Genomic DNA, 25,299 nt, shown 5'->3' on the forward strand with positions numbered 1-25,299 from the left:
AACATCATATGCTATAGTTTGGCTACTACTGACTTGCCTGGCATCCTCCTGAATCATTTTTGTGGCCACCCAGATTAACTGTGTGAGTTGATCTCTTGATTTAATATCAGCCTGCTTTTTTCAGCTTCTATGTCATTTGCTGCCATTTAAAAGAAAAAAAAAGTTGTACTACTGCTTGTTACTCAGCCATCTGTGTTTTCAAGAGTCCATAGTCTTTTAATCCTCCCCTCTTTCTTCCTTTCCTTGTCTTTTTGGTTTGGGAACCAGGAGCTAGAGAACATGAAGAAAAAAATTTAACCACTCACAGAAAAAGGTACAAGCTCAGAGAGAAGGGGGAGGGGTGTCTTATGGTTTGTGCTTTGTAAGCTGTGGGTGTGACTCAATTTCCTCACCACCCACATAAAGAGGTTGCCACCCAATCACTGTTTTTTTCCCCCTCTGTCCCAAACCCCTCCCCTTGGATTTTGGCTGAGAGACCCTAGGAGAGCCTGCCCTTTCTGGACTTTGCAAACTGACATATAAAAGCTGTTAGCTGCTTCTGTAGCCAGCAGCATTCAAACCTTGCAGGCTTTTGCTCTCTGAGAGCTTGTAATAAGACACACGCCTCTTACAAGAGTTCATGCTACAGCTTAACAAAGAAACTTACATTGTTGGAAGAACAGTGTATTCATTTTGGCATTGTGCAGAGGTAAGCTATTTGGCACAACCAGATTCTATTGCATGCTCTGTCTTAAAGCAGCTCAGAAATTTTTATTTTTTTATTTATTTTTTTTAGAATGACTTTGTGTGTTCTGTCACTCAGGGTACAGAATGTCTGGGACATATTATCATATTATCAGAACATTTTCTGTGACTACCTGTATTTCTCCTTGTCTGTCTCAAGGTCAGCTTGCATTGCTCAAGATTCCTGACTGGAAACAGGCATGCAGAAATATAGCTTGCAGTTCAGGCATTTGGGAAAAAGGGGCAAAGGGCTTCCATTCATTTTAGGATGAATGGTCACGTGGTTCATTTTTTCCTCTAGCTCTAGAAAGTTCCTCTTAGGGGGTTTGATTCATAGCACAGCAAAATGAGTAGAAACTACAGCAGGTTCCCTTCCAGTCAACATTTGTTTACATTTTGGGAGCATGTCAACCCTAGCTGTGCTCCCAAGTGATGATGTTGTAAATCAATAATCTCTCTCTCTCTCTCTCTCTGTCTCTCTCTCTCTCTCCTCTCTCTCTCTCTCTCTCTCTCTCTCTCTCTCTCTCTCTCTCTCTCTCTCTGCCTCTGTCTTTCTCTGTCTCTCTCTCTCTCCTTTTTTTTGCTTGCTTGCTCGTTTTTGTAAGGATCCTAACTCTACACTTTTTTACTTTAAAGCAAAGCAAACCCGGTGGACTCTTTTCCACCCCTCAAAATGATAGCAGTCAGCCTTGCGATCCTCTTGTCCCTTTTCTGTGAAGCAAGTACCGTCGTCGTCTTACTCAATTCCACTGAGTCATCTCCGCCAACCAATAATTTCACTGATACTGAAGGAGCCCTCCGCGCACCACTCCAGTCTGCGGAGATCCCTAAAGCCAGGCGGAAGCGCTACATTTCGCAGAATGACATGATCGCCATTCTTGATTACCATAATCAAGTTCGGGGCAAAGTGTTCCCACCAGCAGCAAACATGGAATACATGGTAAGAGGACATCCTTCTTCCTTGAATTCTGAGTGAGAAAGCTTTAATTGCGTGGTAGTGGGATATCAATGGACTGCAGTGCCCCTATGCCAGGGGATGCAGGGAACATACTTGAACCTGGGAAAGGTTTTAATGTATCTCATAGTGTTAAATGGTATTCTTTCATGAATTGATGTATGTGAGAGAGACAGGGGAGGGGATCTACATAGACTTTACTTCTGTGAGTTCCATAATCCCAAGGAGCCACATTTTCTATAAGGAGAAAAAAAATGGGGTATGCTGACTGCCCACATTTGGAAAGTCATCTTTCCAAGCAGAATTCACGAGGAATTTTTTTCTGTGCCTTCTGAATCTAAAAGTCATATTTATCAGTTAAAACATTTCTTGAGAATATTTCTTGAAATTAAAGGTTTCATGTGCATGATTTATTCCTGGCTAGGTGTCTCTCCCATTTCTTGGACAAAGCTCTCACCCACACTACTTTATTTGTATTCTAAGAGAACATGCTGGCTCTTTTCTTTCTTCCTTGTGATTTAAGACTTAGTCGTTCAGATAAGAGTGAAGCCAGTGCACTTACTTGCACATGGTTCCAAGTTGCCATGAACACATTCTTTGCTCGCTCTTAAAAATAGACTATGTTTAAATCATTTCACTTTGGAGAGCAAAAATATTAAGTTGGTATTAAAAGGAATGAGTCTGGCTGAGCTTTATTTTTGGTTTTGAAGTCATGCAAAGTTATGATTTAAAGTTCTGCACTTTACAAGATGACAGTGTAGAGTCTGTTTAATGCAATGAAGACCACCAGTAGTTATCAGCTTCTTGAACCATCTGCTTTCTCTAAATAGGTTTTTTTTTGTGCCTGTGTCAATGTCATAAGAAACATAGACATACCAAATTAATCTAGGGGAATCAAAATTAATGAAAGTAGTCTAATTTAGATCTTAAAATGCCCTTTACTAGGATTTATTAAATTAACAAAAGACATAATCAGTCCTGGGAATTATCATGTCATGATTAAGACTGCGGATGCAGGAGTTTAAGTGTGTTCCAATTCTAGTCCTGTCCTTTTAAGTGGCATGAGCTCTTTATTTAGTGTGTCCCACTCTCATCTTCTCTAAGATAAGGATAAAGTTAGTATTTGCCACCAGGGGTTGTTGTAAGGAATACATGAGTTGAGGGGCAGAGAAATAAGTCCAGGACTCACAGATACATAGTTGTTCATCAAACTTTAGCCTTTATGACTTCCTTTGAACTTTCTGTGAAAGGGGACCCAGTAGTTATTCAAGATCTAAAAACAGAAACATTCCCCCACATGAAGAAGGGCTGCAGTTATACATAAAGGAGCAAATATGTTTCCAAAGCTACTATAGATTGTGAAAGAAGTAGACATTGAGTTCTGTGTGAACTCAGAATGGTACAATACCTAGACTACAAGGTCAGGGAGTGCATTCTGGCTATGATCCCATTGATACAAAAACTCAGATGATGGACCAAGACCACTGAGCCAGGTATGGTAGTAAGCTCCTCTTGGTTCATATTATGACTGTGCTACTCACTATGACTTCACATGTTACTCAGTGGCTCTAAGACCTACTTTGCTTGTCCCATTGTTATAATGGGAATAATAGTGCACAAATAAGCAATCAATAAATAATGAAATAATGCAAGTCACTATGCTAATAACATTGAGGGCAAAGAGGTCAACAGGCACAGAGGCATAAATGGTCACAACACAGTAGAAATCAGTAGAATTTTTTTTTCTCATTAGATCTCCCCTTATCAATGATTAAATCACTCCATATGCATTTATTTAATTGCTTCTATGTGCCAGAGTCCATGCTAATTGTTTCCACAGATGACCTCATTTGATAGCCCACATTTGCTATCTGAAGTTGAGATTGTGATCACAATTTTCCAAATGAAATCACTTAGACCCAGAGATGTTAATGACTAAACCAAGATGGTGTGATATTGTTCAGATTGACATTGTGGTGGGGATGGGTCTCTTCATTTGTGAGATACAGCACATGTCCACTGAAGAGTATATCTGAGAATATCAGGATATGCTGATCACCTCCATAAAAATTCCAGAAGAGATCATAAATTATTCTTGTCTTGTTTATCATTCTCTCATTGTTTTCTTCTCAGGTATCAGAATCCCTACATCTGATTTATTTTGCAATAACCCAGCACAGGGCTAATTATATAGTCTATGTTCACAGATCCCCCTTAGTTCAATGAATGCAATGAAAAACCAGACCCACAACACTGTGCTCTATAAAACAAAACAGGGACAATTTGAAAATCTGTGTTTTGCAGTCTGTATTTTCACTGTTTACTTAGCATCTACTGTATGCTGGCACTTTTCTAAGCCCCAACATACATTCTTGAACAAAAGCATCAAACCTCCTTGGCCCCTGGATGGTAATAAAACAACAAAGCAGATAAATGAATCAACTAGAACAGCCTAGAAAGTAATGAGGTCATGAAGATAAAGCTTGTGTCTAGGATTAGGGTTGTTGGAGAGTGCGAGCTGGGGACAGGTAGAAGAGAATTCCAATTACAAATGAGGGAAGTCACAGAGGAAAGAGCAGGACAAAGAGCCAGAGGCAGAGAAAAAGGACAAGTTTAGAAATATCCTCACTTTCATGATTCTATGGTTCAATCCATCAATAGACATGCTTCAACTGGGTCCCATGCAGTGAAGTTCAATGGCAGGCATATATTAATAGGTAGCATGAAAATTAGTGCAATTACTCTGAGTGACTCAACTATTAAGCTAAGTGAAAATATGGATCTCAGTGGGACTCTGTTACCTTTACTTTAACTGACTGGACACTGATTTGAATTGGCATCAGCTGGAAAGCTAGATCAGTTCCTAACCTCTACTATATACCTCAGAAATGCACGGCATGTTTATTGCACTACTTAACAAATACTTGCTCTCTGAGTCACCAGCTGCATGCTCAATTATCCTCTCCGGTGTGTGTTGCTACTCTGGAAAGCTTCACAAAAAGTGAGCTTAGGCTCAGTGCTTTCTCTAGTTTCCCTAGGCTGCCTTGCAGTTCCTTTATTCTCCTCCAATGCTCTGAGCCTTTCGTTTAGTTTCTCTCCACCCAAGGTCTCCTCCTTAACTAACTCATGTATGCTATTTATGATTTTTGCGTTGCATTAGAATACCAGTTCCTTTAAGGATATTTTTATGCCCACAACAGTGTGCATCTTATCTTTTCTTTAACCTGCTATGCCTTCTGTGCCATCCATGTCTATAGTACTGTTCTCATCACCACCAAACTTGACAAATGGTCATCTGTTCACTTATTGCTCACTTTCTGATTTTAGGGCTACAGAGTGCTACGTTAATAATTATTCACCTTGTCTCTCTATTGAGTTTTGAAAGTCTTTGTGTACAAACAGTGAGCACCCATTATTTATTGCATTTAGACAAAACCCCCAATTGTTATAAGTTTATAAACAGCACCAGTTTTGATACCATTATAAATAATTTTAGCATTTTCCACCACAATATTTCATCACACACACTTGAAATAAAACAAATATTTTATGAATTCTTTAGAACCTCTTAAAATTAAATTCCTTAAGTAGTTATCTTAGATCATGTACAGTTAAATGAAACAAAAGAAATTTGATCACCAAGATTTACATTCACAAAATGGTTATGTTCCATTTTTATATAGTACCTGTGACTCTAATAAAACACACATTGTATGCAATGCTTAGATTTCTGAAACAGAGTTTTTACACAAGCAACAGTACAGATAGAACATAAAATGTGCAAGGGAAACCTTTGCACTCTTGGCTCCCATTCTTCAATTAGCTTCTTGACTAATTTCCAGGGTGCTTTGGACACCAGCTGCTTTTCATTCTTCATAAGGGCAGCTTAAACTATGACTCTAAACCACAAACCACATTAGTTTCTTAGAATAAAAATTATCCCCCAAAGAATGAATTTGCAAAACTCATACAGAGTTTAGTTTGTAGGATGTTCTGATTCAGAGCAATTGAGTAAATTAATTTTAAAAACAACTGAAACCTCTCCATGAGAGGAAGGAATCCAAAGATAGGAATCTTTGTCTTTATAACAGTGCAGTAAAAACAAAACAAATAGGGGGTAAAACCACCAAGCATATAATTCAGTATAATGCCCTGCTGATGTAATAAACATGAAACAGACAAACCCTGTGAAAGAAGGGATGGAGCTGATAATCTCCAGCTGGAAAATGATGAAGAAATCTGTGGAAGAGGATCATGGGGCACTGATATTCTGGAGGAGGTGTGGTGGCTGTGATGGAAAGCAAAGCAGTGGGTGACCCAACCATGAGCACAGGATTCCCAGGAGGGGCTGAACATGCCTGATACAAGAGAAATGAAGAAGAGCATGGCATTTGAGATCAAGGGCAGAAGGGAATCCTAGACAGATGGCTTCAGCAGACATAGGAGGTGGTGACTACTGAGGAGCAGGACTTGATTTTTAGGTAAGAGTAAGGAACACTAGAAGTTCCTGTACACATAGTGAGAAGTAGAAGGAAATAACTGAATTGCAGCACATGTGGTAGGAATCTTCACAGAAAGGCAGGTTGAGGACAACATGCTAGCAATGCTGGACATGAGCTGGAAAAGAGGATAATAATGAAATCTCAGGAAACTCAAATCACTTTTGTCAGATGATGATTATTATGCTTGTTTGGTGCCTGCAAATCTGAGCTGCTGAGATAAACATGAAAGGTTTCTTGTGGTCTTCTGGAAAAGGAAACATATCTATTACCAAATAGTAGTAGGTAATAAAGTAACAACATGATTCAGTGAATGAATGCGGCAATTAATCCAACTTCAGTCAAGGCCAACACATTGTTGGCCTAGAATGCTAATTTGTGACTTGGGAATAACGAAAATGCTAATTTAATTTATCTGGACTTTATATGGAAGAAAATATGAATAATTTAAACCACTATTTTTTTTCCTTTCTTTTATAGTTGACTAAGCATTATGGAGTCAGGTCTGAGGTAGGAAAATTGCTGAGTTCAGGGCTAAGTTGGGCTATACAGTGAGTTTTAGACTAGCCTGAGACACAATAAAAATCTCAAATAAAGTTATAACTATATCTATCCTTGCCCTTTTTGTTAATGAAGCAATGCTATGTGCCAGGCAGCACATTTCTTCTTATTTGGAAAGGATAACTCCATTGATTTTATCAGGAACACATGAAATTTGCTGTGTCTAATCTAACTCTCTTCAATGAGAGCTTTTATAGCTTCTAGAAGTCCTGTGAGAACCACTGCCAGAAAGTCGTGGGCTGAGCACGCTGACAGACAGGAAGGCACCTGCCAGAACATTCAGGACTCTGTATTCCTGCTCTCCTGGATAGGGACTTGGGTGTCTGGGCTTCTCAGGGAGACCAGGCAAGTTTTGTAGGTGCTTTCTTCCCAGATAGACTCTGTTGCAGGTTACACCAAAGAAGGTCGTACTACCTTGAAGTTTGTGTCCTTGTGTTTCTCTTTTCCACATCCGAAGACAAGAACATTTTCTCACTGGAGACTGTAAAAAGTGTGCATGTTACAAATATTGAAGTTACATGACTCTGAACCATATCATTGGGGAGCAGAAAGAGTACCTATGAGTAACGTATGGTCTACCTTGTGGGTGGCTATGATTCTTAGCATCCATTACTGCAATCTTAGTGGCAAATGATATTTGGTCCCAAACTTGGCAGCAAAAAATAATTTTGTGTGTTTCTGTTGAGAGATTTTATAGAACCTAGAGTCATATCTTGTCCCACAATTAACAGTTAAGAAACAAGTGGCTTTTCTGGTTAGAGTGTGTGACTATGATGAGGTTGTAGGCAAGTCTTTTAATACTCAGTCTCTCTTTCCACTTTATGTATTTTCCTGCCACTTTCCTGGGGTGGAAAGGAATGAAGAACAGAGACAGAAAGTAGTATGTATATCAAGGAAGTGGACAGTCCAGTGTGCTACATGCCAAAGCAGAGGAACTACTGCCTAGTCTAAGAGTACAAAAGGAGACCTATCCCATGCATGCACTGAAACAGCAGAGTATTGCAGGCTTCCAAAAGTAATGTTGCTAGATATTAGACTAAAATATGTTATACAGAAGAGAGATAGGGAGAGGGGACTGTGTAGTTAGTATATAAGGGTTCTAGAAGATATGGGTGGCATATTGAAGACATAGAAGCTGTATGACTTAGATTTAATGTTTAAAAGAATTGAATTTTACAAGGTTGAAGTTGGGGGACACTAAGCAACTTGATTGGACCTTGTTGTAAGACCAAGGAAAATATTAAAGGGTTTAGCTAGGAAATTACATAATTATATTTGAATTTTAGAAAGGTCATTCTGGCCATGGGGTGAGGAAGGAGTGGAAAGAGGCAGTGGTGGAGACAGGCTGCCTAGTCAGAGGCCGTCATCATAGTCTCGGTGAGAGATAATTGAAACCTGAAGTACATTTGAGGCAACAGAGTAAGCTGGGGCTGTGAAATATTTTGGAAATCAGGCCAGGAAGCATGACTCATATGAAGTTGCAGAGAAAGATTTATAGGATGGAGAAGTCAGGACCCTGTCTCTGTCTTCAGGGGGGACAACTGGATTACTCTGAGTCAGAGAACACAAAGTACAGCAAATTTTAGGAAGCCAAGGAGTGGTAGAGGATTATTGTCTGGGCAACATGGCTATGGAGGTTGAAAAGCAGATAAAATGTGAAAAGGTGCATAGGTGCATTCTTCCACTGAGAAAATTTGGGATAGGAAACACTTTGACAGTTAGACAGATCATCCTTTGTAAGGTAGGTAGGGAAGTGTCATGAAAACTGGATTAAAGATGTTGTCTATAGGAATCTACTTAAGAATGTTTGCAATAAAATGCCATCCTAATCCAAATCTATTTTAAGGACCTACTTGGTGCCAAGTTACTTCAGCTCACTTGGGACAAGACATATTTTGGAAAATAATCAAAGGGCTTCTAAAAATATAGAAAGCTTCTAGTCTAACTATCTGGTATCTTGAATTTAATAAATCTGAAAACTGTATCACAAAGAGCCCATGGGCATTAGGTGGTTATAAACTTGAAGTATTTGATTGTCTCTGAGAATTTTGAAGGATGGCATTGTAGGAGAAGCAAGGAAGATTAAAAACTAATGTCTTACACGAGCTAAGAAAAATTTTGGCACAAATGCTTCCTAAACTGAGGTTTGGGATATGGGATGTGAGTCCTCCCATGCGATGCTATCCACAGCATTTCAAATCAGGTGACAAACATTTTGACACAAATAGGTAGGATGCCCAACATGTTGACTTTATAACTAACTTTTCATGAAATCTTTTAAATTCCACAGCAATTAATGCAAGCAAAGATGTTATTTAAGGACACAATATTTTCTGCTAATATTTCATATTGCATAATTTGGTTAAGCATGAGCATTCTACCAAATCTGTCTCTTGACATTCTTTGGAAATCATTTTTCAGTGGACAGTAGGTATCCAGACAGCTTTCCCTGAGGAGTGGACAGTTTAAGATCTGGGATTTGCATGTCTGCTTTGTTATAGCTTCACAATCAAGAAATCCATTTTTAATGTATTGTGACACTGAATCGGTGAAAGAAATTGGCCATTCATGAAAATGCCTCGAGAGCCTAAACTTCACTGTCAGATGACAACTGGCATATGTATAACATTCCACCCCCTCACCTCCTGAAGAGTAAGACCATTGCTAGATGGTCAACAATTACTTTCAAACTTTACAATAAAAAGCAGACATTAAACAATGCTTGAAGGATGGAAAATACTCTTACAACTTCCAAAATATTCTCTAATGTTATCTTTCCTTCTGTCCAATGTTATTGTCCCTACGAGCAAATGCCTTGTTTCTACACAATTCTACTGCTGATTTTTCAGTGGCTTCAGGCTTTATCTGTCTTCTTTTTCTCAGACTTCCTGGTTAGTAGAGATTAATGGTTGATAAATTGATGAAAAGCATTCTCAAACTAATTCTTATTTCAGGTGTCTCCCCAACCCTCCAACCTTACTATCATTTTAAAATTCCCAACAATAGTAACAGGTGTTATTCAGTGAACTCTAGCCCTCTTAGAGCTGTGATAAATATTCTTCAATCTCTGTATCAAGCTTATTCTCATCACAGTCTTGAGAGATGAGTACATATTTCTTCATTTAGAGACAGAAACTCAAAGCTTGGAGAGGATAAATTCTCTGTCTTTAACAAGTTGATCAAAATGCTCTGTCAGAAAGCAAGCATGCTTCAGACAGCAGCACACTACAGCACACTGCAGTACCGTGTAGTGTGGTATAGTACAAGCTTCTTTTTGTCTACTCATTTCTCCTGTTCTCAGGCTCATTGGACAGCAAGTTTCCCTACATGCACTTCACCTGAGAATATCAGAGAGTATAAGAAATAGTTTTAAACATGAAACAAAATTGTTCTTGTACTCTCTATGCTTGGAAAATAATATAGGTAAGCTGTTTTATGATACTGCTAATCATCTTTGGATATCTGCTAAGAGAGAATAAGTAACCACGACATTGACCCCGGCCTCCCAGTCATCAAGTTTTCTTAACCACGAGCCCTTTAAATGATGCATGGGTACATAAATCTGCTCCCCCATTCCACTGTTGCCAACACAGACTCTGAGAGAAGGTTCCACAAAGATATTTGGTTTCTGAAAAATCCTGGAAAACTAACAAATATGTAATTCAGGAAATTCAAACTCAAGGTCCCTTCCTTGCCAAGGCACAAGTGTCCACAAGAACAGTGTCATTAGTCTTCTTGAAAACTGGAAGCTGTGGAGCTTTGAGCAAACAATGGCACTTCCTGCTTGTCCTCCTTTAGATTAGGTTCCAACAAGGGTGTGTTCTACTGTAAGTGAGATGCTTACCAATGAGCAGGCCTGAACAATAAAGAATAAAAGTCACATATTATTGCCTATTATCCTTAGGGCGATTGACCGATTTCATAGACATATTCTGCTGATTCACATTTTCATATCCTGAGTTGAATGAAGATCAAATATCTGTTTTAAATTCAGACTTGATGGAAAGGTATTGCCACAATTTTTAATTTCTTATCCTTAAGATTTTGAGATTTTGGAAAGGTATTTCTCTGACATGTCACATCTGAAGTCTTGGTTAATAAAGCCATCTATTGTTGGCACGGCATGTATGAACATCCAAGGTCTCTAGTCCAGGAATTTGACTCAGTAGGTCCAGTAGGGCCATATATGCCTTCTTAAAGATCCCAGAAATATTCTGGAAGTATAAGTCTGGTGAACACTCTAAAAGGTGTTTTAAGAACAGTAATATAATAGTTCATGACTTGAGACCCAGTTGAGGTTATGGTACATGGGTCAAATATCCACCCCTTTGTCAAGGGACTATGAAGGGATTAATAGATTAAAACAAAGAGTTATTCCAGGGATAATTTCAACATTAACAGGCAATTCATTCCAATGCTCATTTAATTCCTGACTGAGAAAATGCATGGACCCTATTACCAGGAAATGTCTATAACACAGAATGATCCTTACTTGGAAATGTGTTTCACTGACTAAAAGAAGCAAACTTTTTAAGATTCACGTTTTTTGAGGGATAGGGCTTCTTTATGTGAGATAGTATAATTTGAAAATTTTCTTGTTTGAGCTTTGAGTTAAAAATTGTTGAGAATCATTCTTTCTTTGCTATCACCCATGGACATGAGGAGAAAAAGAAATACATCCATATTAACATAATACAAATAATATTACATTTTGCAGATCATAAATGCTGACAATATCCAAGCTCCCAGGCCCTAAATAAGTACATCTTTCTGTACATAGAGGCCTTTCTGTGAATCTCCTTGTGGTGGTGCACACCTGCAGTTCCAGCTCACTAGAGATGTTGACAGAATGGTCCTGAGCTACATAATGAGACCCTGCTCAAGAAATAAAGTAATCCCCACAAGACAGTGCCCACTATTTCCTATCATCTTCATGTAATCCATCCTTACAGTCTTTTCTCCCTATATAGTTCTTCATGCAATGGAGAATATATGGTATTGCTGTTTTTGAGGCTATGGGAGGCTACATGCTGTCCTAATCCATTTCTTTTACCTGCCTCCTTCTGCTCTTATAGGTATCATCTTTTGAATATCATTTAATTGATCTAGCAAATAGACTGAATGCTCCCTTTGAGGGCCTATCCTTCCCTCTGTTCTTACCTGTCTCTGCCCCAGCCTAACCAAGGCTCATTGCTGCCTCCTGGATAGTTTAACCATGGTTCTTATATGTTTATCTCAGTTTCCTTCAATGGCATTTCAAAAACATTTCTTTCTAATAAGAGTAAGTCCACCAATTTTAATACAGCCCATGAACCATGTTGATGCTTTTGGCTGCCCTCCAGAAGAATAATTTTGTCATCACTTAATTTGTCTATGGCTTCTGCAAGTCAGCACTCTCCTCCCAATCTAACAAAAAGGATCAAATCTCCCAAGCTGTTAAATAGAAAAGAAAACATGTTCTGTGTAAAAACGCCAAAACCAGTCCAAATATGTAAGACATGCCCACATAAATATCCAAGAAAATAAATGTCCTAGAATATCCCATGCTTATCTCCCATGTTGTTTCTATGCTATTGTCCATGTTCATATCCAATTCATAATTCTATCTCTAAAATTTCAATGTGATATTTTTATTTCTAGCATGTTGTTTTTTAACATGATTGCACTGTGCACAATAGCTTTTCCACTGTTTACTCTGGTGTTCTAAATTATTGTTCTTATTTCTTCCTTAATTTATCTTCAATTTCCTTTTTTTTAGGAAGGGTTTTCTTTTCATGAATGTAGAATATTTTGAAAAAGCATTTTATTTAATGTCTACCTCATAAAAATTAAATGGCTAAACTCTATTTCTAAATTTAATACATTTATTTTTTGTTTTAGTATTTTACTTAATTTAGATAATTACCCTTTCCATACATTTAAGAAACTCATACAAGTCACAAAATACAGACTTAATACCCTCTTACATTTTACTGGAAAGTAAAAGAAACAAAATGTTAGAGAAACAAAACCAAACTTCACAGTACTGGTTTAAGAATTTATCAGATTTTTTATCATTTTCAACTTAAAATCACAACTGACAGTAATGGCTTATCTACATATTATATTGAAAATAGAAGACTATATGCTACTGTGAGTAGCTGTGGTCTCCTAATTACTATAAACATTCGCAAAAGGCTGTAAGCCCAGACTCATTACCTGAAAATTTTCATCCTTTTTAACTTTCAATTTTGTCTCTTTGCACACTTCCATACTTTATACTTTGTAATTAAAAATATTTTTAAACAAGTCTACAGTTATAATATCAAGTAAAGTTTAGGGTTACATTCCAATGGTCATTGTTTCTTAGTGGCCAGAAATACTGGCTGGGACACAAGTACACAGTCATAGGTGCCGTTATGTCCCATGAGTACAATGAAGATCTTTATTAGTACACTGAAGATCTCCAAACAGGACAGGACATGTGGTAGGACACCCTTTTATTTGTGTTATATTAATATTATCTGATTCTTCTGACGACTTACATAAGACAGGAAATTTCTCCCAACTCTCTCCCATGAAGCAACATTCCTTGTCTCAATTTTGTATCTCTGGGTCAAGCTCAAAAGATCTCCCAACTTGATGAGGATCCTGCATTCTTTTAATTTTCCTCTTATCTCTCAGGGTCACAACTCTGCCAGATAGTCAGATGACATCAGTTTGAATTCTAAGTTTGTTTTCTTGTCTTAGGCTAAATGTTTCCAGTTTCATGTGATTTACAGTCAAGATACTCTGCTTAGCCCAAGCTATGTCTTATTAATAAACAGAATAACCCATGTTGAATATTTTAATTCAAAGCTAATTTAGAGCATCTAAGATCAACCCTATGTATGTCTCTCTCCCCTCTCTCACATTAAGAGGATGAAAACAAGCTAGGGTGGTTGATGGCATGCAAGTATGAAGACTAACCCTAGTTAAATTCCCCAGATCCCTCATAAACTTGTCAGGTGCATTGACACATGCTTGAAATTTCAGAGCTCTGAAGGTTGGGACAAGAGGATTCCTAGGGCTTCCTAGCCATTCCCTCTTGCCAAATAGGTCAGCTCTAGGTTCAGGGAGATGACTTGTCTAAAGAAACAAAAACAAACAAATAGGTAGAAAGTGACTAAGGAAGACAACTGATGTCAACCTTTGACCACACATATGTAGCCTACCCCTAGATACACATAAACATACATGTACAACACACATACACTTACACTACAACACACACACACACACACACACACACACACACACACACACACACAAAATGAAGGAAAGACATTTCTTGAATATTTTGAATTGTTTTGTGTAGAGTGTACGTTCTCAGTAGTGCTGGCCAATTACTGGCCAGTACCATATAGTACTTTCTGGCACTGATTCTGCGGCTATTCATGTATATCCAAATCATGAGACTATGAATCCGAAGATGACATCACCTCCAGTCTTCTAGTTTTATGGATGACTTAACTGGCAGACAGATGGTGAATGACAGGCCCCAGTCATTGATGATCTCAGTAGCATAATTAAGGAGAGACACAAGATCACTGTGTTCATATCAGTGCTATATGTGCCATGCTGCACTAGCATATTTAGTTGATTATAATAAAGTGTTTTTAAAACTGAAGACACGGTACATGTTAATAATGTGTACATGTATTTTTTTCTCATAAAACTGTGATAAACAACTTTTCAAGAGGTGCAGCTGGTTGAAGATATCATTCTTTTGTGAATTAATTGTACAGTTTTACATTTCAATAAACTGAAGCCAATGTTTCAGAAATCCATATTTATTAACTTTTGATATAAGAACAAATGTTTGATAAGTCCATTATCAGTCAAACAAAGTATCTTTTAAATGTTTATTTAAGTACTAGGTTAAAATAGTTTTATATCAAATTTGTTAGTTTAAAGTTCTGTGCCAATTTATGGAAGATGTCTTTTGTATACAAAAATTATTCATATTTGTGTCTTCATACTTTAATATAAAGTTGAGTATCTTTACAGAGGTAATTTGTTATTGATAGATCCACAATGCCTGGCTTGTTTGACCTCTCTATGCAAGTATTGAGATGGGAATGCCAATCCATGCAGTGATTAATATTAACGTTTATGATATCAGAGTCATGCAAATTTTGCTCTACATTTTTCAAGTAACAATGACTAGCTATATATGAGTAACTCTCTACTAATTTTTTCTCAAAAAAACAATTTTTCTTAATTTGATTAAAACGTAATGTAATATATTTGTATTGCACCCTATGTAACACTTGGAAGTTATTTTATTATAGTTATGTTTAGTTCACACTGATTAAAACAGTACATTTTCATATTATGTTTATTGATAATATAGATTCTAAGGCTATCAAATGTGAGAATTCATGAAACTGACTACCCTATAGCACAATCTGACCTTTGAAAGTTGCACTATACTTGACATTGCTGATTTTGGCAAATAAATTTGAGTAAATATGATCCTATTTATTTAGGAAAATATATGGATGGCATGGCTCTTTGTTTCTGTGAAAAGGACTTTGCTAAATCAGTTGATTTTGGTGCATTCAAATTTCATGGGTCAATTTGTAATGTCCCCAAGTTATCGTTAGATGTAATTCTTTTCTTTTTTTTTTTTTTTTGGTTTTTTTTTTTGGTTTTTTTGAGACAGGGTTTCTCTGTGTAGCTTTGCACCTTTCCTGGAGCTCACTTGGTAGCCCAGGCTGGCCTCGAACTCACAGAGATCCGCCTGGCTCTGCCTCCCGAGTGCTGGGATTAAAGGCGTGCGCCACCACGCCCGGCTGTAATTCTTTTCTTTTAACCTATTCCTCCCCCAAAATGATGTCCATATTGCATTAACTTTAGGTGAATTTGTCTGAAATTGTTTTGTTTTAGTTACAGTAGTCACAGTACCCTGAATTGAAAGAATTCCTGGAAATTGTATGGAAATTCCTGGGCATTGTATCTTTCCTGTCTTTTTGTTTATCATAACAAATTCAGCAAAACTAAAGGACTATTTAACTTCCACAGGTCTGGGATGAAAATCTTGCAAAATCTGCTGAGGCATGGGCAGCCACCTGCATTTGGGATCATGGACCTTCGTATTTGCTGAGATTTTTGGGTCAAAATCTATCTGTACGAACTGGAAGGTAGGAAGCAGATAAACAATGAAATTAGTAAATAGGCAAATTGACAAGATAGAAAAATCTGCATTTATATAAGTATGCACACAGGCATATATGTATATGTTAACTCTGAGACAGTTCTTACTTACAACATACTTCCTTCTACTGTAGAATGTCATGACCAACATTCTGTAACTCCATTCTTATGGTCACTTTCTTTAGAGTTAAAGTATTTTAACTATTCCCATTTGCCTAATAAATCTAAATTATTTATAAAATTCCAATAGAGTAAATTTTCTGCATAAACTAAACAAGACTTAGATGATTCCTGAGTAATTTGTATTTTTCTGTTTTTGGAATAGCCTGGCATGTACTTAGATGAATGAAGCCTCACTGGGCATTACCATGCTTTTTTCTTCCCAGAGAAATCAGTAGCTTTAGCAGAGAGTGATTGTAATTGTCAGGAGTGGCAATAAGCTTGTTATAATGAATTATTTTTAACACTTTTATGGTGTAACAGGAGTTCTCTAAATAGCTCCCCGTTGTACTGAGTTATTTATTTATTTATTTATTTATTTATTTATTTATTTATTTATTTGCTTTCTTTTGACATCTAGATATCGCTCTATTCTCCAGCTGGTCAAGCCATGGTATGACGAAGTGAAAGATTATGCCTTTCCTTACCCCCAGGATTGCAACCCTCGCTGTCCTATGCGATGCTTTGGTCCCATGTGCACTCATTATACACAGGTCATTTCAACTGCTGTCTTCCTTTTTGATTCTTATCTTAAAAATGCTTTTCTTATTTTGGTGACTTGATATTTTAAGCAATATTAAAATATATTGATTTATTTTTTCAGATGGTTTGGGCCACTTCTAATCGAATAGGATGTGCAATTCACACTTGCCAAAATATGAATGTCTGGGGATCTGTATGGCGACGTGCAGTGTACTTGGTCTGCAACTATGCTCCAAAGTAAGTACCAAGTTGAGTTCCATTTCCTGGATCCTTGACTGAAGGAGATCAGCCATCAGATGGGCATTTTTGGTAGCTATAGAAGTAAAAGTGTTCTGCAGTACTTCTTCATCTTCACCTGCCCTTCATCCCCAGCCTCATCGTCATCCCCACAGACCTGATAAATAGCAGGGTGGAAGACTTCTTTTCACAGGGACAAGGGTTAAAATTGTGAAGAATACACATTGGGACACCTGAACTCATTAGGTTCTCCTTGCTATCACTGCTCTGTCATCCTAAGTGTACGCACTGTGTTTCATAACCATTCATACCTGCATCAACGGCATCAGAAAGCATCCTCTAGAGATGTTATCAGCACGATATTCTGAATTATCCGCACTGGAATGTTGCCTGACCTGTTTCACTAGGAAAGCAACATATTGGAAAAGAATCCTTCCTTCCTGCTCTCATTTTTAAGATTAAAATTTATATAATATCATCATTCTATAGCCTACATAAATATAATACCAATTTGTCAAAGATTACAAAATCCAGTTGTATATTTGAATATTTCCCATAAAGGTCAATAAACATTTGTTAACATTTAATAAAATGTCTTCCTGATAACTGTAACTCTGAGGATGATAAAGTGTTCCAATATTTACACAGAGTTCTCTTCCCATTTGGAATAAGTACCAAGTATGCAGGGGATTTATGATACTCATGGTGTCTTCTAAAGTGAGTCTCAAAGGAAGATTTTCTCCAGCTTTTCCAGCACACAGAGGGAGGGGGACAATATGTCATAAGTAACCACGTGATTCATTTATATGGTGCTGGGCCTGGGCCAATCCTTCTAAAAGGTTAGAATAGTTGTGATTTTCCATCAGAATTATTGTAATGAAGAGTTTGGAAAACTATTTTTCAAAAGATATTTAAACCCTGCATTTTTCTGATATTTTTACTTTTATGCCTTTTATCTGCCTATGAAGCACTTACCCTTTCTCCATTATAAATTGGCCAGGTTGGCCGGGCAGTGGTGGTGCATGCCTTTAATCCCAGCACTTGGGAGGCAGAGGCAGGAGGATCTCTGTGAGTTAGAGGCTAGCCTGATCTACAAAGCGAGTTCCAGGAAAGGCACAAAGCTACACAGAGAAACCTGTCTCAAAACAAACAAACAAACAAACAAATGAATAAGTAAATAGGCCAGGTTGTAATGAAATGACCAAAGACAGATTTTAAAAATTCATTTAGCTCTTTTGTTTCCACCAAATAATAGAATTTCCTAATAATGTTAATTGATTTATAGACTCCAAATGTGAGGCATTGCATTAACATTAATGTATTATAGCACTAACATTAATGTATGATAGTCTTAATAAAAACATTAATGTATTATACACCTAATGTATTATAGTCTTAATAAAAACATTAATGTATTATAGTCTTAATAAAAATCACAGGTGATTAAGGCTTTAAAATCTTGCCTTGGAGGTGAATATTATTTTTCCAATTTCAGTATTTAGTTTTTGGTAGGGTAATGCTTTCAGTGGAAAAGGAGAGAGGAAGAAAAAATGAAGAGAGAATGAAATAATACATGAATATGTGGATTTGAACAAAAAAATTAAAGAATAAATGATACATGAATTGACTAACTGTTGAATAATATTATCCTCAACTCAATAATAAATGTGATTTTTGTAAAAGTTTGTAATGTATGACAATATTATCAAGTTAAGGAGCACTATGCATGCAGAACTGTGACCTGACCTTGTGCCTTACAATACTGCTAGAGCAGAAGACAGATGTGCTAGATGGATTGAGCCTGGTGTCCATGATCTATAATATCACCAGTAATTGCAAATAGGACTTTATTGCTTACCTGTCAGTTAAGATTCTGTTCTTTCTCAGAGAGAAAGCATTTTAAAAGCAAGAAATATGGGAAAAGCTGCTTTGGAAATTAAAAAAAAAAAGAATGTAACTTTCAGGGCCTTGCATACTCTTCAAAATGACCATCATGTGTCAAGAGTGTGTGAGGACATATGTAAAAGTAATTTGGTTTGGGGTTGAGCGAGCAGCACTAATGTCACCTTTTCCTTTTTCCTCCAAGGGGTAACTGGATTGGAGAAGCACCATACAAAGTAGGAGTGCCATGCTCATCGTGTCCTCCGAGCTATGGGGGAGCCTGTACTGACAATCTGTGCTTTCCAGGAGTGACGTCAAACTACCTGTACTGGTTTAAATAAGCTTATCCTTTTTCCTCTGGGAGATACATTGGTTTTTGGACTCATAAGCATATATATATATTGAAGTCTGAACATATTATACATATTTTATTATAATCTTGTTCTCATTTTAATGGTCAGTTGTCTGGTGTTTATCTAGGGTGCTAAGTCTTAGATACAAGCAAAACATCAATTTCTACTTTTCTGACCTTAAATTTAAGTTAAAATATTGTATATGTAGTGATGACATAGTTGTTGCATCCAATTCCAAACCTGCATTCCAGGGAAATTATGTTATTGTGTCCCTAAGGAATGAAATGTATGTTCAAGCTGTAATATGTGTGTATTCATATGTATACATATGTATATGTATGCACACACATATGATGTGTGATGTGACACACACAATATGATGTGATAGTTAATAAGGAAAATGAAAAATATATTTGGGTTTATGGGACTCTTTCAGGATCATTTCTACAACACCCAAAAAAGGATAATTTGCAACTCAGTGATATTTGGAAATAATTTCTTCAAGCAATCGTAGAGTTTGTTCTGGAGATACTTTATTTTATTTGGGTCTACAAAATGTATTCTGGATTTATGGAAGTTTCCATAACACACTTTTTGTGTAGTTTCTTTTTTTTTGAATGAGTAAATCTGTTGAGTATTTACTTTGACTAATTCACTTTGCTGGTTATGTTCTGATAATGCAAAGATGATTACATGTGATTCCTGCCTTTGAGAAGATGTCAGAGAGGTCCACAAAACAGCAGAGCCTAGTAATTTGGCTATAATTTTTTTTTAGCTAATTATTTCTCATATATCTGGAGGAACAGACATAGTAACCACTTATAGGTGGAATGGACAGTAAGTACTGCTGTCTCACATGTAAAGTATCTGTTTCCCAGGAAACTCCAATATTTAAATGAAAAATGGAAGGTCTCATAGTTATAGTGCTGTGAATAGACACCAGGGCCAAGGAAGCTTATAAAAAGATAGCATTTAACTGGGGGGGGGGCTTGCTTACAGTTTCAGGGGGTTAGTCCATGATCATCCTGGTGGGGAGATGGAGGCAGGCAGTCAGGAGGCATGACACTGGAACAGGAGCTGAGAGTTTATACCCTGATCTGCAGGCAGGAGGCAGGGAGAGTGAGACTGGGCCAGACCTGGGTTTTTAAAACATCAAAGTCAACCCACAGTGACACACTTCCTCCAATAAGGTAACACCCTCTCCAACATGACCACACCTCCTAATCTTTCCCAAATAGTCCACCAAGCAAGACCCTGTACTCAAATACATGAATCTATGGGAGCCATTACCATTCAAATCACCAAACCTCCTAAGAATCAACAACTTCTCAGAGATTTCTGAAGAATAGGCTAGGCTGAAAACAAGATCCTCAGAATGCTGAGGAGGTCCAAGAGAAGTAAGAGGTATGAATAATCACATGATTAGCATGATGGTACAAAAAGACCAGGCAGAAGGCTACAGAAAAGTTTAACGCATCTTGGGACCCATTAACAAAAGTTGAAGGGTTTTATAAAGAAATGTGTAGGGATGAGGGCACATTCATCTCGTTTTCTCTGCTATTAATTGGAGAAGGTCAATCTATCTATTATCTTGAGCTTTTGAATATCATAGTCAAGATCCTCCATAAATACCACATGTAGTCAATTTTCTTAATATAGTCCCCCCTCGATGGATGTTTTTCAAAGAACTAATTATGAAACTTTATTTTTATAGAAGAGTAATTTTCAGTTCCTCATTAACTTTGTTTATGAAAATCAAGTAAATCATTGCAAAAACTTCTCTCATGAGATTAGGAAATACACGTCTTAATTTATAAAATCATTTTCAGAGAGGACAATACAATATCTGGGCCAAGACATGGAGCAAATTATATTTCAAATGTGTGTGTGTGTGTTTGTGCGCATACATGTGAGCATGAGTATAGACTTACAGAGCAAGTAAACATGGTCATTTTAGAGAGCAAATAACAGAAGAAAGTTACTTTTTAAAATTCCATACACAGCTGCAGTTTCTTAGGTGGATGCATTGAAAGATGGCAGATAGTTAATTAGATCCATTCAATGGGAGAAGAATCCACCATCTGGATCCTGGGCCTACTTGCTGGCAAACAAATGGTCTAATTACTTTCAAACACTGACAATTGGAACAAAATGTTTTGTTATTAAGTGACCCTGCCTTGTGGAAACATATATGGGCCTTATTTAAATAAGTATTTCAGGAATGCAATAGAGAACAGAAGTATTATATAATATAGAGTTGATCCAATTTTCTTTTCTTTCTTTAATTATATTTCCCTTGAGGATGTCTCACATATCTCAGGTTGACCTTAGACTCACTATGTCATCCAGAATGACCTGACTCCTGATCCTCTTGCCTCTAACTCTCAAATACTGGATTTTCAGTGTGTGTCACCTGGCTATTGGAAGGGATTTCACTTTGATGATACCAGCTTGACTCACCCAAGAATGTTTTCATCCTTAATGTTACTGAAGTAAAAAAAAGTATATAAACAGGAGTTTGTAGCTCTCATTTCTAGGTTTCTTTCTAGCTTGCATGGGTAATTGAGTTTCTCAGATTGAAGGCATAATAGCGATATTTGATATGTAGTTCACAGACTTACCCATGAATGTTAATTCACCATATTAACAGAAATATATGAATATTAATATAATCACTGCCAGAACTTCTCTTTGGCATGAACTCCATGTGATTCACTTTGTTTATTAGAGTATGTTATTCAATGGCAATAGTTTAACAAATGTTTAGTAAAGTGGAGTTTTCAGAATTAGTTTAAAAGTCTAAGCCTGAAAAAGTTGAACCGAATTCTGCTATTCTAGTCTTTTAAAGACCCTAAATCATCTAAAATACAAAGGTTTGAATGTAAAAACCCTCAAATAAACCATCAAAGATACGAAATTGAAACTAAGGTTGACAGGCTTACAAAACAACTCTTTGAAAACTGCAACCAGAACCAGTAGCTTCTTCCTAACTTAATAACTAAGCTGAAAATACAACGGGTATATTTGTCATTCTGTCTGTAATTTTTAATGTTGGTTATAAAACGGCTATGTAAAATATTTTCCTCCCTGGGCTAATGCAAATGATAGTTTGCTTGTATCAATGTAGCATCATACATTTTCACAGGGGTGCTAGGTGAATGGGCTTGCACTGTAATTCTCAGAGGCAGGACAGGCCTGGCTGTAAACTGTTTCATACAGGCAGCTTTAAATAGTCAGCATAAAAGTTTTTAGTTTGAAATTTTTCATTAAAAATAATATGACTGGCAGCATTGATGTCCCCTAGTGCTATTTATTTAGTAGTAAAGTAACATTTTGCTACAATACAATTTTTTTTTTTTTGCCTTCACGGGGGAAAAACAACTAAAATGAAATCCACTATTTTGCTACAAAATTGATGCACTACTTTCTAGGGATGTATGTGAACTGTGTAGGTGTGGTCTTAGCATTCTTGTAATGACAGATCAGCTTGCTTTAATAACATAGAAGCTGAGGTTATCAGTTCTATTGTTTTTGCTTCGGGCATCATCACGGCTGTGGCCCGTTAAAGCTTTGGTAGAAGTTTTGACGGGCTCTGCTGTCACCAGCACTGAATTCTAATTTCTATGCAGCCCTAGCACGAAGCAGACCACGAAGAAGGACAAGTCCAGCCAATAAAGCCTATTCTGAATATTTTAATGGAAACAATATATTTCCCATACTTTTGTATTAAATAAACCCGCGGAGTCTACACTACTAAATCCAGTGCATATTTATACCACTTTAAGTGTTTTGAGTTTCTTCCTTGCTTGGTAAATAATGCAAAATAAATGGCTGAGCTGAATATTTTCCTGCAGGCAAAGCAATGCTGAACCCCTGGGCTGTCTTTCCCCTTAGGTTTCACAGTATCATAGGATGTGAATCTTAACATAGATGGAAGGCTCTACCTACTGAAGTATTTGGGGGGGGGGTAAAGTTATATTTCTGGTGGTTGCTAATATTGTCTTTGTTTTTATGAAGGTTTTGCATTGTTATATTTGTGGGTGAAGACATTTAAATGAAAATGCCTTTTAAAAATTGTGTCATGGCTCAACTTCCAAATGTAAAATGTTGATTAAAATTGAGAAAGTTTAACAATTCACTGGTTAAAGGTGCTGAAAAATTACAATCACCATATGGTTACAATTTTGAGGTTTCTTTGAAACTACAGTTGTTATTATTAAGTATGAACTACCAATATTTATCTATTCTGGTGCTGAATATATGGTGCTAAATGAATTGTTAGTGTAAACAGTTTTAAAACTACTCCTTTTTATCCACTAAATTCTTGATTCAGAAGTAATAGCAAAAATTCTATCTTATCTTCACTTCACCAAAGTATGACAGTTGAGTCTGTTTCCTCTGTTTAACAATACAATGTTATTACATATAAATATATTTCAAATATATTTTCTTTAGAAGTGATTGGTTTCTTCAAGTGGGTATTCTTTCCTTTGTGTGTGTGTGTGTGTGTGTGTGTGTGTGTGAGAGAGAGAGAGAGAGAGAGAGAGAGAGAGAGAGAGAGAGAGAGAGAGAGAGAGCGCTGAAAGTTAAGATTACCCGTGTTAACCATGCTGCAGGCCCTGGCGCCCTCTGGTGTTTCTAAAAACAAATTTGTAGTGACTCATAAACCTTTGGTAAAAGCCCTTTGTGCTTAGTGAAAATTTGCCTTGCACTGTCCTGGAGTTTTTCTCCCTAAATATCCCAGCATTAAAACCACAATACAGCAAGCTGGACTCCATGGACACCTTCCTTAGAGGTGGAGAAGCCAATGCATCCTTCATTCATTTACTTACTTCTTTTTTGACATGATTGTCTACTATAAGGTGCTCAAGTTTTGGATTTGTTTGTTTTTAGAAAACAATTTATTATTGTGTCTTATTTTAAGGAGTGGTTGTTTAATTTAGCTTAGGGTATAACATAAAAGGATAACATTTAAAATAGTCACTAGTTACATTTATAACAGAGTGGTCCACTTCCATTCTGGTCTATGACTTGATGTGTTATGCTTTTACACTATTGAAGTAATAACATTTTATTATCATTCTAAAGGTGAAAATTAAGATGCTAGTGTTTTGGTAGATTTCATAAGTTATCTTAAAGTGTCAAATAAATTTACCTGAGGTTATTTTCAAATTTGTTAAAGCAAGGAGAACTCTTCAATGATCTAAATCATACACAAAGCTCCAAAGTACAAGAAACATAATATGAACACACTCTCTCCAGATCTAGTGCCCAGAAACTTTCTTTCCTGCCCCAGGATTCCATTAAACAAAATAATAATACTCAGCTAAGTTAGTGAGCTAACTTACTCTAAAACAATCAGCAAATGAAAGAGCAAAATTTGAAAGCCTAAAGTATTTCTGGAGTTCTTTTAGATAACCACTTTCTCTCTGAATGTTCTGGCAACCTATTAGTTCTGAAGGGAACCAAACACTGGGCTCATTTTGTTCCTGGCTAATTATTACAGCATTTGTGGTTTGTTAATGTTTACGGTGGATTTTGATAACATAATATGAATTAAATAAAGATGGTGCATACATATATGAAGAGTGTGTTTTTAAAAAAAATATGTTACTCTTTCAAGTATTTATATAATCCTAAAATTCAATGTATCATTTCAGAAATTTTAAGCATTAATTTGGATGGTCATAATTCATGATGTAGTGCTGCATTGGTAAAAAGGTGACCCTTTATGTTGTGAAATATTGTTATGAATGGATATATATTTAACCTCTGTCCCTAAGAAACATAGCAAATGTAGCTTTTTTAGCCATACTGTACTATGTTTTCCAATAAAATATTATTATTCAATATTTTGATTTTGAAATCTGTCGGATTGGTTTTTGTTCCAGTATTGTTAGAACCAGATGAAAGAATTTTGAGGAGAAATTACCCCCTTTTCTAGAGCAAAAATGAATGTAACATTAACACATCGATGGTTTTCTTCTTCTATTTTTTCTCCCCACTCAAATTTCCCTTTTTTTCCCCTAAAAAAGCTCTAAAAATGAAACATACACAGGGAAAACTTTTGTAGAACAATGTATCAAGATTTTCTGTGTGTGGAAAATTATAGTAGATGGCATAACATCATATCTTGTTATCTACCCTTACAAAAGTTTCAAAGCATTCTACAGACTGTCCTGGGGACAGGAATCTTCTCAGTGGTCTTTGG

The 25,299-nt window shown here is 36.7% G+C and overlaps 1 protein-coding gene across 1 annotated transcript; it reads left to right on the plus strand.

Annotated features, from left to right (window-relative positions):
* The first annotated feature begins 524 nt into the window (after positions 1-524).
* Positions 525-24,954, plus strand: Pi15 (peptidase inhibitor 15). The gene is made up of 6 exons (XM_028874032.2): positions 525-688; positions 1,360-1,663; positions 15,784-15,902; positions 16,496-16,628; positions 16,739-16,854; positions 18,941-24,954. The coding sequence occupies exons 2-6, from the start codon at positions 1,397-1,399 to the stop codon at positions 19,074-19,076; spliced, it is 771 nt and encodes a 256-aa protein (XP_028729865.1). The 5' UTR covers positions 525-688; positions 1,360-1,396; the 3' UTR covers positions 19,077-24,954.
* Positions 24,955-25,299: the final 345 nt, after the last annotated feature.

Source organism: Peromyscus leucopus, chromosome 2 (assembly GCF_004664715.2).
Source record: "Peromyscus leucopus breed LL Stock chromosome 2, UCI_PerLeu_2.1, whole genome shotgun sequence".
Lineage (NCBI taxonomy): Eukaryota > Metazoa > Chordata > Mammalia > Rodentia > Cricetidae > Peromyscus > Peromyscus leucopus.

Coding starts and splice junctions, on each gene's coding strand:
- Pi15 (XM_028874032.2), top strand. CDS start 1,397: ATGATAGCAGTCAGCCTTGCGATCCTCTTGTCCCTTTTCTGTGAAGCA. Junction 1,664..15,783: donor CAGCAAACATGGAATACATG/GTAAGAGGACAT, acceptor TAACTTCCACAG/GTCTGGGATGAAAATCTTGC. Junction 15,903..16,495: donor CTATCTGTACGAACTGGAAG/GTAGGAAGCAGA, acceptor TTTGACATCTAG/ATATCGCTCTATTCTCCAGC.